The 17,551-nt window shown below is 40.6% G+C and overlaps 1 protein-coding gene across 1 annotated transcript in view; it reads left to right on the top strand.

Annotated features, from left to right (window-relative positions):
* CUNH3orf70 (chromosome unknown C3orf70 homolog) overlaps positions 1-16,336 on the top strand; it is a 91,177-nt gene extending 74,841 nt beyond the window's left edge. Inside the window, exon 2 of the mRNA XM_040480990.1 lies at positions 11,243-16,336. Within this exon, the coding sequence (XP_040336924.1) occupies positions 11,243-11,799 (557 nt within the window). The 3' untranslated portion in view covers positions 11,800-16,336. The remainder of the gene's footprint in view (positions 1-11,242) is intronic.
* The last annotated feature ends 1,215 nt before the right edge of the window (positions 16,337-17,551 follow it).

Below are 17,551 nucleotides of genomic sequence, written 5' to 3'. Positions count from 1 at the left end.
ACATCTCATTGATAATTTAGAATGTATTTCATTGTGATTAATAAGAAAGTTCTAGAATGCCATATTGGTTTGTATAAATTTGGAAATTAAGTTTTTGAGTATGTACCTACATGTTCCCTACAAAAATAACCTATAACAAAGATACATTTTCAAAAATTCAGTAAAAATCTGCTGAATCCCTGCTGAGCCCCTGTGCTAAGCAGATACTTCAGATGTTTCAAGATCTTATTTTTCTTAGATCAGGTTAACTGGTTAGCATCCTTTTCTTGTGAATTTCTGAACTTTTCATCCCCAGATCAATAGATAAATGTGACAGATGTCTTATTCCATTTCCTTTAGCATTAGTCTGTCAAGAATATCTGTCCGTTGAATTAATGGCTGCCAATAACTTATTTGGGATCTGTAGAACTATATAGCTGTATGCTAGTAGAATGGTAGAAGCCCCACCAGGGTCATCATGTTCTAGCTCTCCAGTTTTGCTGCCTTCCTTAGGGAATTTCTTTGTTCTCAAATTTTTCTAAATGCAGTTTTAGAAATCTGTTGCCCAGTTTATGGACTGGGTAACTCAGCCCATATACTAGTGGTTTTTGCAGAAAAAGGTAGGAGGCTGAGATGGTCACATAAAATGCCCATAAGGTCAAGGCTTGTTATAAAGAAATCAGAGGTAATGACTATTATTATGATCATCCATCTTTAGATAAAAAAGGGTAGCACTCATAAAGCTTTTCTTACCTTGTAATGATCCGTAATTAGCCATTTTCTCCCTAATTCCTCTTTCCCTCCATCAGGCTCATTAGTGTTTTCGTGCACTGTGATGTACAGACCCTTAATACATACTGGTTGAGTCTCTGTGTGCCCTGTCAGCTGCCACCTTTTTCTTTTTGAACATAATGTTTTAATCATCTCACTGTCAGTGGCTGACCCATCCTTGGGAGAAGACTCCCTCAGCTGTCCCTTTTTCTAAACAATTTACTATGTTTACAAAAGCTCTACAGAGCAGCTCTAGTGAATAAGTAGGACTTACAAATTAAGTGAAAAGAGGTAGACCTTATACGCTCCTACATGTGAAATAATGTTTGGCCACCTAAAAGGAAATGGTCCCTTGTTTGTGGCCTTATTTGGTCATCTAAAAGGAACTGGAAGCCCAAGAGTTCTCCTTCTCTGCCCGTTTTGTTTAACTGTGGATTGTTGTAGCCAGACTTATCTGTTAGGATGTTTCTGAACTCTGGCCTTAGAAGAGGCTCTTTCCCAACTGGAATCATCTGTGTCTACAAGTCCAGGGAATTTCATTGTGCCAGGTTACTTAGCAGAGTGTCTCCTATTGTATATAGTCTTCTAAGGCAAGGGAAGGGTGTTGCTCTCTTTCCAGATTATCTCAGTGGTGAGACTGGTCTTGGTCATAGGAGAGCCTTGTGTTCCAGTCAGGCTGGTCACCCCACCATCCCATACTTTTTCCACCCCTGGATTTTTGGAATGCCACTTTCTTTGGTCCGAGTCCCAGCTTCTCTTCAGTTTACATTCCATATTTTCTGTCTCTTTTTTTTAAAATGTTATTTTGAGAGAGAGAGAGAACGCATGTGCGCACGCACATGCGCACACAAGTGGGGGAGGGGCAGAGAGGGAGAGAAAGGATCCCAAGCAGGCTCTGTGTTGTCAGCACAGAGCCCAGTACCAGGCTCCATCTCACGAACCGTGAGATCATGGCCTGAGCTGAAATCCAGAGTTGAATGCCTAACCAGCTGAGCCACCCAGGTGCCCCCATTCCATATTTTCTAAGCCCTTCCAGCCCTCACTTTTCTCTGCGGTCCTACACTGTGTATAGTACATGCCTTCACAGCTTAATACTTACCTTTCCTCTTGTGCTGTTTTGGATGTTTTGTATGACCCAACTAGATTGTAAGAGGGATGAATTTTATACTTCTTCTCTTTCCCCCTTGTTTTTACTGGCAGGTATTTGTAGAGTTTTTATTTCTTTTTCTTTTTTTTTTGTTTTGGTATTTGTTAAAATACACAAGAGTGTGTTACTTTTATCTGTCCTTAACTGTCCCTTAAACCAGAAGAATTGGCTTCAGGTAGAACCAAACATGGTTTAAAAAAGTATAGAGCCTTCACTATACCTCTGTTCAGACTGGCTGCTTTATAAAATGATAAATGTGGCAAACAGCTTCTCTTTCTGTTGTTGGTTTATGGAACTTTCAGAAATGATATTTTTAGGGAAGGTCTCAGTATAACACCTGCCCATACCTCAAGGTGTCAGAAGTGTGGCTCAGAGCACTGTGGATTGTAGAAGTCTGTTGGTAAAGGGCTCCTGCCCAGTACCAGCTGCTAAGTGGTATTTCTTCTACCTCCTCCAGTTCTTCTCCCACTTATTTGACTGAAGTCCAGATCTGAGTGTGAAACTGGGAGAGAAGATGGTAGCTTAATTGTTAAGTCTGTTGAGTGCTTTGGATTAGCTTTGTGCCAAACTGTGAGAGGAGCAGATAGAAATGGAAGTGAGTAGAAAGGCAAAGCTGGTCACATTACTCTCTCCTTAAAGCTGTGTGGTGTCTTTCTAGCGTGCAGGATAAAATCCGCAATCTTTAACATGGTCTCTAGGGCCTTACATGGTCTGGCCCCCTCTTATTCATCATGCTTCAGCCACTCTGGCTCTTCTCCTTCTTTGCCTGGTAACCCCCACTCAGTCCTGAGGGGGCATTACTATGTATGGTCATCTCAAGGAGGGCTTGCCTGACACCACCCTCCCCTCCTCCCTCCCCTGGTCCAAATCATGCATCCCACATGTAATTGCTAATCATTAATTTTACTTTTTCTATCGCTTTTGTCTATCACTTTCTATGGTTTGTAATTGTATGTTCAAATATACATATTCCTTCCATAAGGGCAGGGATGTGGTCCCTCTTCTTGCTATTTTAACCCCCTGACCCCTAATTTAAGGCCTGGCACACAAGTGAGGCTTAATAAATACTAGTTTGAGGGAGAAGTGAAAGCATATGTAAAAGTGGATTGTAGGGTTTGTAGGGTAGGTGATGAAGGTAGGGTGGCAGACAGCTGTGGTCAGAGAGAAGTTTACAGGCTAAACTGAATCAGGAAACTGCGTGCATTCAGAGAGTTGTAGAAACTGAGGACTAGGGGTGGTCATGGGCTTTGCAGGGCTTGGCCACATAGCAATCTGAAAAGCCAGTAGAGTGGCTTAGAGACTGGTAGGCAGCCCCTGCCTTCTGTAAGTAACACCAGTAATAGAATGTTTACAGTGTGCCAGACACTGAGTTAAAGCTTTTAAAAGGTAGACTCTGTGAACCTCCAGTGCCAGCTGATCCTTCCAGCTCTGCAACTGGTCTGGAGCAGTTCTATGTGCTACTCCACAGGTCCGTATCTTTTACTAGCCGTGTAAATTCCTTCAGTGAAGCCTGCAATCCTATTCTGGTGCTCGGTGAATGCCCTTGTATATTCTTACAGTTTTACTCAGTTATTGATTTCATTTTACTTTTTATCTTCTACCCTAGTTTGGAAACTTCTTGAAGCATCACTACATGTTGTATTTCTTTTTAACCCTGTAGCACCTGATTTAGTGGTATAAACTTGGTAGATATTCAATAAATGTTTGTTAAATGAATAAATAATTCATGCCTCTGGTATTCTGTCTCACTAGGGTTTTGTTTCACATTAATAAGTTCCATTGCACTGAAGGTTATGTAGTTTGAAAAATGAAGAAACTACGATCTTGCATAAAGTTCTCATTGGGGACTTTAACATATTGGGCAGTATATGAACTTCAGTGTTCTCCTGGATTGAAGTACAAATACATGGTAGGGGCACCTGGTGGCTCACTTGGTTAAACGTCTGACTCTTTTTTTTTTTTTTAATTTTTTTGATGTTTCTTTATTTTTGAGAGAGAGACAGTGCGTGAGGGGACAGGGTCAGAGAGAGAGGGAGACACAGAACTGGAAGCAGGCTGCAGGCTCTGAGCTATTAGTGCAGAGCCTGACGTGGGGCTTGAACTCATGAACCACAAGATCATGAACTGAGCTGAAGTCAGACACTTAACTGACGGAGCCACCCAGGTGCCCCTTGACTCCTTTTTTTTTTTTTTAAGTTTATTTATTTGGTGGGGGAGGGTCAGAGAGGAAGAGAGAGAATCCCAAGCAGGCTCTGCACTGTCAGTGCAGAGTCCGACACAGGGCTCAAATTCACAAACTGTGAGATCATGACCTGAGCTGAAATCAAGAGTCGGACACTTAACAGATTGAGCCACCCAGCACCTTAAGCATCTGATTCTCGATCTTAGCTCAGGTCTTGATCTCAGGGTCATGAGTGTAAGCCCTGCAGTAGGCTCTGTGCTGGGCGTGATGCCTACTTAAGAAAAATAAAGTAAAACAAAAATATGATACATTGACTGCCAGTGGAGCAGGGTACAAGGTAAGGCCACAAAAAATGTTGGTTATAATAAATATGTTCCTTTGTTTTTAGTTTGTGATATGCTGCTCAACTTAGTAAATGTATATTGCAGAAATAGCTGAATAAGGATATCTAACATTACTTTCAGTGTAATGAATGCCCTTGGGAATAAAATAAACATAATTGTGATTCACTATATAAAATCAAAGAACTGAACTGTGGATGCAATTTCCCTTAGGCCACTCAATTTTTTTTTCAGTAGATTTACCTTTCTAATTATGTTTTGCTTAGGCTAATTTTAAAATTACTTTGCATTCCCTGAGAGCAGTGTACTTCATGTGTCAAGGGGACACACATTTAATAGTCATAAAACTATCTGTAAAAGCAAAAAGCTCATTTCCCTCCCAAAGGATCTTTTTTAAGAATCAAAATGCACAACTATTCTTTAAAAAATAGTTTAACAAAGTGCATACAGTAGCTTAACAGGGCATATAAGTTATTTTTTACATTTACTGGGGTTTTATTTTTCTCTTCCCTTTGCGCGCTAGAACCAAATGAAAGAAACTCCTTCAAGGAAATAGATCTGCTGTTTATTTTTTTAATTTTTTTTAATGTTTATTTTTGAGATAGAGACAGAGCATGAGCAAGGGAGTGGCAGAGAGAGAGGGAAACACAGAATCCGAAGCAGGCTCCAGGTTCTGAGCTGTCAGCACAGAGCCTGATGCGGGGCTCGAACTCACAGACTTGAGATCATGACCTGAGCCAAAGTCGGACGCTTAACCGACTGAACCACCCAGGCGCCCCAATCTGCTGTTACAAATTGGAATGTTAGCTGTAGTTAATGGTAGAGAACAACAGTATAAGCTAATAAGAGCATTATCTAAACCTTATTAATGAAGTAATGAGTACCCTCATAAAGAACACAGATGTCACAAGGCTTGGGTCTTAGAACTGACTTCTGTTGTGTTACGTGATGTTGAAAAAGTAATTAAGTCTTCCGTTTCTTCTTCCATTTTTTTTTTAAACCAAAGAACTAGGATGAGAACATAAATCTTTTTTAGTGTCTCATCGAGGCATTGTTTAAAAAGTATGTATTGGGGCGCCTGGGTGGCTCGGTTGGGCGTCCGACTTTGGCTCAGGTCATGATCTCGCTGTCTGTGAGTTCAAGCCCCGCGTCGGGCTCTGTGCTGACAGCTTAGAGCCTGGGGCCTGTTTCAGATTCTGTGTCTCCCTCTCTCTCTGACCTTCCCCCATTCATGCTCTGTCTCTCTCTGTCTCAAAAATGAGTAAACATTAGAAAAAATTTTTTTAAGTATGTACTATATATTATTGCTAAACACCAAAGGGGAAGAATGATCAGGAAAGTTATGAACTCAGACTCCTAAAGAATACTAGAAGTTACTTATGTAGTGGTTTTGATCAGTCCTTGGTTGAGAAATAGCTGAAGGTGTTGGGCCAGGTTCCCAAAAAGAAACAAGATGTATGAAATTTATTTTTCACTTACAGATCACAACTTTTTTTTTTCATCTTGCTGTTGTATAGTCTATTTCATTATTAAGAAAGTGATTTCAGCTCCCTTGAAAAATATTCCAGATAAATTAATGGGTTTGTGACATTAATTTTTTATATTATTTTTAATGGGAATTAAGTACTGTAATGAGATTTAGTATTCATTTTCCTCTGGATGAGTTTAGTGAGTGATGGAATGAGTCATTAGCAAGCAAAGACTCTGCTTCCTGGGAATATTTTGAGAACAAACTTAAGAATGTGTTTAAGTTCGTAAGTGAAGGACTAGGGCTCCTTGGAGAAATGACTGATTCCTGGACTGGGGCAGGGGAGTACCAGATAAGCCAGTAACATCTATGGTGCCAGAAAGCATGGACGTCTTCAAAAAAGGATGATGGGGGCACGTTGAAAGGACTCAGGGGCTAACTTGAAGGAGCTGCCTTCAATTTGGGACAATTTGAGGAGCAAAGTAAATAACGATAGTAATGGATTACAATCCATAGAACAAAATAGATAGCTGTGAATCATATTTAATTTAAATAATTGAAAAAATAAAGGGGAATTGCTTACATGGAATTCTATTAATAAATATAGGAGTAATGATGGAAATAGGAAATAACTGTTGGGAAAAATACTAACTCTTCAGTGGAGAAACCTGGACAGATACTACATTAAACAAGTGTTCAAAGTTAATATGAGATGGAGCCACAGCATGTTACCTCCTGATAAATAATGCACCAGAAAGGGTACAACATCACTTCTGTAGTGATTTTTCCCTGTTGTTTTGAATTATATTTTTTAGTTTGAAAAAATTAAGATTCAGATGTAGTTTTACAAATAATACAGAGATTCATGTATCCTTTACCTACTTTCCCCTAGTGACAACTGTAGTTGCAAAACAGTAGTTCATTGTCATAACCAAGATACCAATAGTGATGTAGTCAAATTACAGAGCATATCCATCACGACAAGGATTCCTGGTATTGCTCTTGCATAGCTTCACTGCTTTTTAAAATTGGGCTTCTTGTTTTTTGTTACTGAGTTGTAAGAATTCTTTACATATTCTGGATCATATGGAGTTTCCCCTCCATATAATGAATTATACTAATTTTTTTAGTATTAAAAATTATGTTAAAATATACATAAAATATACCATCATAACTGTTTTAAAGTGTTCAGGTCCGTGGTATCACCTACATTCATATTGTTGTACAACCATCACCACTGTCCATATCCAGAACTCTTTTCATCCTGCAAAACTGAAACTCTATACCCATTAAACAGCTTCCTGTTTCTTTTATCTACTGGCCCGTGACAATCACTACTCTATTTTCTGCCTATATGAATTTGATTAAATTAGGTGGCTTATATAAGTGATACCATACAGTATTTGTCTTCTTGTGACTGGCTTATTTCACTTAGCGTAATAGCTTCAAGGTTCATCCATGTTGTACCCTGGATTTCCTTACTCTCTAAGGCTGGATAGTTTTCCATTGTATGTATATCCCACATCTTGTTTTTCCGTTCATTGATCTGTCAATAGACAGTTGGGTTGCTTTCTCCTTTTGGCTACTGTGAATAATGCTGCTATGAACATGGTTATGCAACTGCTGTCTCTTTGAGACCTTGCTTTCATTTGAGTATATGCACAGAAGTAGGATTGCTGGATTATATTATATCTAGATTTTTCTTTTATTCTCCCTCTACTTTCTACTTCAAGCCCTGTCTATCTCTGAGTATCTTTTCCTTTTAGAGATTTAAGTTTTAAAAGTTCTCATCTTTCTTTTTTTGTTTTTAAAAGTTTATTTATTTTTGAGAGAGAGGGAGAGATAGAGTGTGAGCAGGGGAGGGGCAGAGAGAGAGAGGGAGACACGGACTCTGAAGCAGGTTCCAGGCTCTGAGCTGTCAGCACAGAGCCTGATGTGGGGACCGAACTTACGAGCCATGAGATCATGACCTGAGCTAAAGTTGGACATTTAACCAACTGAGCCATCAAGGTGCCACTACTTATTTCTTTAAATAACATACTAAACTCTTAATTAAAAGGACTGTTCAGAGAATAAAGTATAGTGGTTGTGGAATTTTGGCCAGGACCCCCCCCCCCTTTGTCCATGGTATTGTAGTGTGTTAGTTCATTTTATTCCCTTAGTAAGTACAGTATAGCAGACATAATTGAATTTCTCTGATAATTCAGGATCTTTTGATGCTTTGGGGCTATCATTACAAACATAGATTCACAGTATAGTAAGCCACAGGGCAGAAGTTACCGGGGAATGGTGCAAAGTACAAACCCCTCTGGACTCTTTACAAAACTAAATCCTTGATTTCTCCTGTTAATTATGTATTTATAAGAAAATTAAACAATATAGTTTTATATAATTAATTGATGTTTGAAAGATGTTTACTAAACTTAGTTTCTCATCTGGCTGCCTCTGCTATTTTTCGTCTCTGCCTTCCTCTTTGCATCTGTGTCCCCATATCACCAGATAAATGGGCTGTCACCTAACTCAGAGTAAGCATATTTAACAAGTACAACTTATAGAAGCAAATGAAGTGTAGAATACAGTATTCTGCATACTTTGTCTCCCAGCTGCATTTCCCTTTCTTTTACTACACTTCAAGGAAGGAAAAACAGAGTTTTCGAGAAGACAGGGTTAGAGAAAGGAAGAGGTAGAAGAACTGAGATGAAGAGAAAGAACAAAGACATTATGAAGAAGCAGAAAGGAGGAGAAGAGAAAGGAGGGTGGGTCGAGGGCAAGTGAGAGTAGGACAGGGTGGTTACAAAAGTTCCACAGTCAGTCTTCATGGAGTTCCTCCTTCTTTGAACTAAATAAAGCCCTGATCCCTGTGAGTCTGAGAAAGAATTTTCAGGAACTTCTACAGTTGTGACAAGTGGATAACTAAACCAGAGGTCACTTGGGCCAGAAACTTAATCAGCATTTTGCAAAAGGCATTTCTTAAATTTTTTTTTCAACGTTTATTTATTTTGGGGACAGAGAGAGACAGAGCATGAACAGGGGAGGGGCAGAGAGAGAGAGGGAGACACAGAATCGGAAACAGGCTCCAGGCTCTGAGCCATCAGCCCAGAGCCCGACGCGGGGCTCGAACTCGCGGACCGCGAGATCGTGACCTGGCTGAAGTCGGACGCTTAACCGACTGCGCACCCAGGCGCCCCGCAAAAGGCATTTCTTGAGTGCCTGTCATCCATAGCCTCCTGAACTCAGTAACCACCAGTCCACTAACTAAGAATAGAAAAGACCAATGTCCATTCCAGATGATTTATTCACCACTGTGAATATAAGGGACTGGAATATTGGAGGGGACGTTCGAAGTTCTGCCTTCTTTGCCCCTTCAGCTGATAATGCCAGTGGTGCTTGGATGCAGAGGTCCTACTGTACCAAACTCTAGTGATTTGAACTTTTCTTGAAAGAAATAATACTGTACTTCCTTACAGATAACAGAGAAATAAAGATACTGGCATATTTGAAACCTACTCCCCCAGGCAGGTGTGACGGATTCTTCTCACCTCTGTTTTTATCAGACCATTTAGGGTTTACATGATACATGTCCATGCTTTGAAGCAGACCTAGGAACCCAAAGGACTAACAGTTTTAAATGTACCTTTTCCATGTGTTACTCCAGAATGAAACAATATATTTTTGAGTAATTTAGTTACAATAAAATTATAGCATCTAAGCCTACACTTTTGTACAAGAGTCAGGAACCAGAAATAAAAAAATATAGGCAAGCTGATTGATCTTAATAGATTGCTGATGTTGTACTATTTATGGCCTAGTTTGCTTTTCTGATCTTAAATTGCTTTTCTTCCATGACCTAAATAAATTGTTAAAAAATCTAAGGTAATTTTCCATACAAATGTGATTTCTGTCCTAGAATTTCCAGTCTGACCGAGAAATAAACAGGAGCCAGGTGCATGCACAATGAGTGAATTGCTTGCAAAGAGATGCTCATGACAGGATCATAAATCAGTAGTTCTCATCCGGGGCGATTCTGACCCTTAGGGGTCTATGATAATGTCTGGGAACAGTTTTGTCATACCTGTGGAGGAGGTGCTCCTGGCTTCTAGTGGGTAGAGGCCACGGATGCTGCTAAACATCGTACGGTGCATAGGACAGCCCCCTATAACAAAGAATCATCTGGTCCAAAATGGCAATAGTGCCATTAGGTTAAAAAGCCCTGTCATAATTATGTGCTGAAGATACAGTATGGACTGGTTGATACTCAACTACATTAGGAGAAACCCAAGATGGTGCCTACAGTTGTGGCCACTGTTTCTGAGTTTTTCAGGATTTTTTTTTTTACTTCCAGATTTCTATATTGAAATCATTTTAGATTTACAGACTGGATAATTTCCATCTCTATCTCTGTTTCCTTAGCACTTGGTACACAGGATCCTGGCTTTGCAAATGTTGAGTGAAGTGAAAGAACAAAGAAAGACACACATTAGGACAAGATCTGTTTAGGTTGCACTTCTAGGTGTGCTGTGTGAAGCCCTGCTCAGAGCAGAGGGGAAGGTGTGGAGATAAGCTTCTTGGTTTCCTAGAAACACTTGGTAGGTTACCCCCTACACCACCTGTGCCTTTGTTTCTGCTTGGCCTGGGCTGCTTAGTACCAGGGGAGCTGGTGTCAGGGAGAACATCTCCTAATTAGGCCATTGATGCACTTGGGCCTTGAAGGAGATCATTTCCCACCTTATACCTTACCCCAGTCCTTGCCAGTGGCTGGGACAGTCCTGTAGGCCATTACCTGTTAAATACGCATGTGTATATGTATTCCGATTAAAACAGAAACCTAAAATGTGAAAGTCTTCTGTAATCCTGATAATAAATTGGTATATATTTCTCCAGTTTTTAAATGTATGTATTAGCATATATATTAGCATATAACTATTAAAAATAAAATGGAATTATAATTTTATAGTATGCTATTTTACAGTGTGTTTTTACCATACTTACATACTTACAATACATATATTGTGGGCTTTCTTTATTCTAGTGTAAGGGATAAATCATTTAAGACTGTTGTTAAAATAAGAATTTTAGTATATACCCACTTCAGAAGTACTAGAAAGACATCAATATAAATTAAAATTTGTAGTGTGTGAGTTTTCTTAGATGGAAATACCATGATGTTATTATGTATCATGCTGTATTTTTCATCGATTATAACAATGTAGAATGATTCTATTACTGGTTTCTTTTGATGGTGACATATTTTTAAAAACATTCTGAATCCTCAGAAGGAAACCATTATAGCTGTGTTAATGTACTTTGTGTAATACTCTTAGATTTCAACCACTTTTTTTTTGTGTTCCTCACAGGCAAGTATGTGTATCAGCCTATGACCCCTGTGGAGCAGCTTCCAAGCACTGAGATTCCTGCAAAGCCTCGGGAACCCACGAACACCATTCAGATCTCAGTCTCACTCACTGAACACTTTTTGAAATTTGCATCTGTCTTCCAACCACCCCTCCCCCCTGATTCACCAAGGTACTGTATGATCTCAGACCTCTTTATCGACAACTATCAGGTTAAATGTATTAATGGGAAGATGTGTTACGTGCAGAAGCAGCCGGCACCACATTCCCACAAAATGAGCCCTGAGGAGGTCTCTGCACATGATGCCTTAATTTCAAGAGAGAGCAGTACACCAAAAATAGATCACTGCTCTTCTCCCTCAAGTTCTGAGGACTCCGGGATCAATGCCATTGGGGCTCACTATGTGGAATCATGTGATGAGGACACAGAAGAAGGAGCAGAACTGAGTTCAGAGGAAGATTACAGTCCGGAGAGCAGCTGGGAACCGGATGAGTGCACCCTTCTCTCCCCTTCACAGTCAGATCTGGAAGTGATTGAAACAATAGAAACCACCGTGTGAGAGTCCAAGCAGGAAGCCACGGCCTCTGATCCATGCTGAGCTTTTGTACTTTGGTCTGATGGATCCTTTTTCCACTGCAGTTGGTATTTTCTACCCCTCTCTGACAACCATAGTGGTTCAGTGGTCTGCTGATTAGCTTCACTCTTAAATTAGTCTTAGAACTAAGACCTTCTTTTTCTTATAAATGGTTTTCTTTTGTATCTTGACTTATTTTCTATGTAGCATCTGGTGTCATGAATTGTGACCCAGCCTTAATTTCACTGGGAACTCTGAAAGCAGTGAAGTGATGATTATCATGGATCAGGTTGAGGAGCTACCCACAGCGAAGGAGACAGTATTTTCTACATAGCCAGTTCTTGACACACACACACACACACACACACACACACACACACACACACACCCCTCTTGTCATTCCTTTTGGTGTGCCCACGGGCACCCCTACCCTGCTAGTCTCCTATGGGAATCAGCTCAGGAGCGGGGAACAGAGTTTGCACTGTAGATGCCATTCTGTCTCTTTTCTCTTCTCACCACCTGCATCGGTCTGGGCCCCTGTTGCCTCAGTTTATTTCTGGGAGGTTACTGGAGGTTCGCTCGACCCCTAGTTATGGCCAGTGTCTGCATACCCTGCGTGATCTGGGGCAGAGCCAGACCTTCATTTAAGAAGAGATGACGCCTTCAGTTTCATATTCAATCCACCTTTAGCTGCGTGCCTATGCTCTGCAGGGTGCACAGTGGGATGCAGACTAACACCTGACTCCTACAGGAAGGGGCCCACAGTCCAGCAGAGGGCTGTGCTAACACATGCGGGTAATGGTACCCAGAATGCTCTGGAAACCCAGGGGAAGGAGAGTACTAGGCATGCAGCTGGAGAACGTGTTGCCACATTTGAGCTGGCCTCTTGGGTGGATTCCTCAACATTTCCCCATTTTTCTTAATTGTTCTTCAAATCTGGGGAAAACTTTTAGGAAGTTATATAGGTATTATATTTAGGAGGCAGCCACATCTGACGTCTTAAAAAAATCAATAGTTTTAGTTAGCATGGAAATGCTAAACACAGCAGTCCTTTAGGGATTAGGAATGAATCTAATAGGTTTGATTAATTCTGCTTCATTTGGTTGTATGAAGCATTAGAATGGCTTAGGTGAGAAATGGATTAGAATTCAGTATGATGCATGGATTTTTTATGCAAATGCAAAAGCAGTTGAAATAGTTTGCTGCTAAGTCAGAAGATATTTTGTGTAATATTCATTCACTTTACTACAGTCATATTCATTGTCTGTTGTACATGTTCTCTTTTCTCACACACACAAAATAGTGAATAATTCTTTCTTACTTAGCTCTCTTCCGAATTCTCCTAATTTCCATTTATACAAGGTGTTATTGTGTGAGTTGCTTATCTGCCATTTCTCCACGTCTCCTCTCTGTGAGGCGTAGTTAAGAGTTCAGGAAGTTTAAAATACAGCCTGATATACCTGCCAAAGTTTGGAGGTTGAGAAATACTTCTTATGCCCTCACTTTCTGTGAGCGTGCTCTCGTGGCACTATCTCGTGCTCTGTCCGCATTTTGGCACATCTCTTCTGTGTCACTTTAGTTTGTATTTTAAGAAATAAGACGAGGCCTGTTGTGTTCCACCCTGAAGCCTCCATTTGACATCCTTCACAAATCACTCTAGGCAGAGTCTGCTGTCTTGGTTGTACATGTAGTTCAAGTGATTGGCTAGAACACTTTGTTAGGTCTAGGTGCCCAAAACAGCGCTAGGGTTTAGAAAACAGAGTACACGTATTCCTTTGAAAGCAGTGGCAGTTAAAGCTTCCTGTGCTAGATGAGAATGCAGCATAAAGTTCCCACTGACTGAAATGTAAAGACTCAACAAGTCGGACCAGTAAGGTGGTGAGAGGAGCTCCAGGAACAGCAGGCTCCAGGAAAGGGCAGGTGGAGGAGGGGGTGCAGAGAGGGCCTTCCCCAGCCTGATGGCTTAGGGACAGACATCTGAGGAGCCTGTCTGAGGTTCTCAGTGCCTCCCCTGATTTACTAGCCAGCTGAAGGCAGGCACGGAAGCCCAAATCCTGTGAGCCGAGCAGTGTAGCCAGCCACTGTGTACTCAGGATCGAAGCAGCGACCCCAGGGTCCTGTCTGCACCTACCCTGTGGTTGAGCTCAGTGAAGCCCCTGGGTGGGCATATGGAGGGTCTCCTTTCTCCGCACAGTTTTATCAGTTCTGTACTCTGGGCTCACATTCCTGTTCATTAAACTGATCAGAGTCAACCACCAGGTCTCCAAAGCTGTGGAAATACGTGGTCACAGGGCCATGTTTCTGAAGCTGGCTGTGTCAGGGTTGGGGCCTTCATCTGTAATATCTATGACTTTTGCCTAGGTTCCTGTTTTTTAAACTCCTGAACTGCCATTCAGAATACCCATGATTTTAATGAAATTTTTGGATTTAATAATGGTTGATAATCACTTTAAATATTTGCACAATCTCTTTATAATTAAAAATTCACTAAGCTTCACTTACTACTCTTTTATAGAATTGAGGATGTTCCATTGGATTCTAAATATCAGATGCTCCTGGATCTCAAAATAGCCTTTTCTAAACAAGCACAAGCAAGGGTTTCTTTGTCCTAGCACTGTTAATAATTCTCTGAAAATCATACATGATTGAACCAGAATTGTTTCTTAATGCTTGCATTCCAAAAACAACTGATAAGGATATGAAAATGGGTATTTACAACTTAAATTCTAGGCCTATCTGTTATATATTAGATAAAAGAATTTCTCTGTAAACCTGATATTATATTGCTCATTTGTATAAGCATATTTATAGGCACTTTAGAAAATGTTTAGACTGCAATGTGTATTATAGACATCGAACACAGTCATGTTAAATAGTCTTTGGGTTAATACTTGTACGTTGACAGGTACTAAAACTTAATAATTTGAACCTGGTAGTTCACTTGGAGTGAAGGGTTGGGCTGTGTGGATGGAGAAAGTGCTTTGGGGGCTTTTATGGAAGCCTGGCACCATCCCCACTTCCTGAAAGTTGATGTAAGAGCTGTTAGGGTGGAAGATGCAAAAGAAGTGCTGTATGGAATTCAGCTTTATTACCTAACCAAGACTTCCTTTGGAATTTTCCAGTTTCAGATATTCTAACTCTTCTGAGAAATGACAAAGCAATTAAAATGCTTTTATGGTTATAACGATTTGGTACATTAAAAATGAGGCTTTTACAATCAAACCTAGGTATTTTTTACCTTGTAATTTTTAAGATTTGAAGTAAGAATCTGAGGAAAACCATGAAGAAAAACGGTTGCTTTCCTGGGAGAGGAAGACTTGTACTTCAAGGTAATACAATACAAAATAAAACCAAATAAACCACCCAGACTAAAACAAAACGGTGAAGTTGTTGTCCTCAAGTACCTTTTGGATTTGATCTCAGATTCGATACTGTTGTGGGGCTGGTGCTTTTATTTTTTAACCTCTACTTCCTGTCCTATTTGAAGCAGTTCTTTTGAGACTAATCAGAACAAACTCATTTTATACAAATTTCTCTATTTGGGTATAGGACACAACCTATTTTAGAAAACTGCCAAAATACCCAGATAGGTTTGGCGGTATAAATACTATTAGGCAGGGGGTCGGGGGGAAAGCACAAGTTAAACTAATATTTATATGTCAGCTCTTGATTATTCCATCTTGTTTGCAAAATTGTATTGACGTGTTTTGGCCTTTCACATGAGGGAAACAACATTTTAACAGTTTTCTTTCCTATCCCCTCTCCACAGGAGGTGAGGGCCAGAATTGAGGAGCACAGTTGCATTTTAGGTTTGTCTGAATAGTCTGGGATTGTGTCTGTTCCCACAGGGGAGGAGAGGGGAAGGAGGTTGGAGTCCTCACTGTCTCAGTGCCGTGAACTCCAGGGATGTCGGTATTTCTCACATCCAAACATAATTACGAGGGCACGTCTCAAAATTAATTTTGGGATTACCTTTTAAAAATGTTACGTCACTGCTCCCTTTCATTACTCTAGAGACTGGAGAGTTGACTACCGTGAAAGGGCCATGCTTCTGTTAGTGCTTTGAGTTCCTTCTTCTGTTAAGATTGAAGCAGTGCTCTCTTCATAGTATGAACAATTCTGAAAGCAGATCATCACTAGAGGCTTTAATATTGAGCTTCTGTATCGTTGTGTCCACATACACTTTTTAAGGTTGTTCATACCTTGCAATATTCACTTACTGTGCTAATTTTTTCACCTATTTCAAAGTTTTAAGCACAATGTTGACCCCTCTGTAATTTCCTAATATTATATTCTGTTTTCCTAAAGACAGCTCAAGTTTCCTCTATGTATAATACTTTAGGAAAATACTTAACTTGTAAAATAAATGTAATTTTTTTCTTTTGTACCAGCACAAATCTGATATTTTGGAGTCTGGAATATTCTCTCCCCCTCACTTTCTCCTTTGGAGAGGTTCTGTCTGATTCAAATAACATTGTGAACTAAAGAAAACAACCCGCATTTATAAAACGTGAAACTTGTATACTGAGTGCTTAGTTTGTGCTAAGAAATAAGCAGTTTACATCATTATCACACTTAGACTTTATAAAAACTGTGAAGTGCAGGTAAGTGTTATTATCCATAATAGGCACTCATGGTCAACTGCTCACAGCGACTCCCAGAACACTTTGTAATAGGAACTTTTTTATCAGCCACATGAGGTTTATGCAAATAAAACTTACATTCCCCCATGGTCTTTATTTCACACACAGCTACAGGCTTGCATGTGGTTTATATGTGCCGTGTGAGACACTTCTACCCACAGGTCCCAGGCGGTGCACTTTGTCACCCAGGCTCAGGGTCCAGACCTCAGAGTGGCAAATCCAGAAGCTCAGTTCTTTAATTCACACCTGGAAAAGAGCAGCTTGTGGGCTGGATTTAATTAAGTAACTTCACTAGGGACCGCTAAGTAAATTCATTTATCAGTAATAGTAATAATGCCATTGTTAATATTATTAATAGTTATAGCCCAACCTTACTGCTTTCCACAAGTAATCCTTAAAGCAGCCCTCTCAGGGACATTTCAGTACTGCATTTCACAAATCAGGAACAGTGCTCAAGGAGGAAATATTTTTGCCCCAAATGGCACAGCTTGTAGGTAGTAGGAGTCAGAATTGAACCCAGTTACTTTGGCTCCAGAGCTCACGTTCTTGGCCCTCTGCCTGAGTTGCTCACTCTTATAGCACCTCTTCCCACCCTCACGGTAGTTGGAGGCTGAGTCAGGAGGCTGCTAGTGAACCTGGGAGCAGAGTGGAGGGTGTTCCATCCCTGTCCCTAACCCAGCGAACACCTTCCCACGGGCTGGTGGCTCATTCCTCACCCAGTGTGGCTGCTCTCCAGGTGGTGGTGGAGAAACACCCAACAAGATTCCTTCCTCCCTCCCCCTTTTCTGTGCTCCACACAGACCTCCTCCCAGCGCGTGTGTGTGTGTGCGCGCGCGCGCACACACACACACACACACACACGCCAACTTACTGCAAATATCTCCATGCTTTGATGAGGCTATTGTTTCTTCCATGTTTAATCACATCTTGACGAGCATTCTAGCTCTTTCTGCCTTCACAAAAGATGACTTGTCTCAAAATGACTTTTGCCGACAGCTAATCTCCTCTGTGTGTGCATTTTACTCACTTAACTCTACATAATTGTATTGCCAAGTTCTAGAAGGCATCTCATTGTAGCCTCTTAAACAACTGCT

This window comes from Herpailurus yagouaroundi, unplaced genomic scaffold, assembly GCF_014898765.1.
Source record: "Herpailurus yagouaroundi ecotype Mexico unplaced genomic scaffold, PumYag 159, whole genome shotgun sequence".
Classification (NCBI taxonomy): domain Eukaryota; kingdom Metazoa; phylum Chordata; class Mammalia; order Carnivora; family Felidae; genus Herpailurus; species Herpailurus yagouaroundi.
This window is presented reverse-complemented; position numbering and strand designations above follow the sequence as displayed.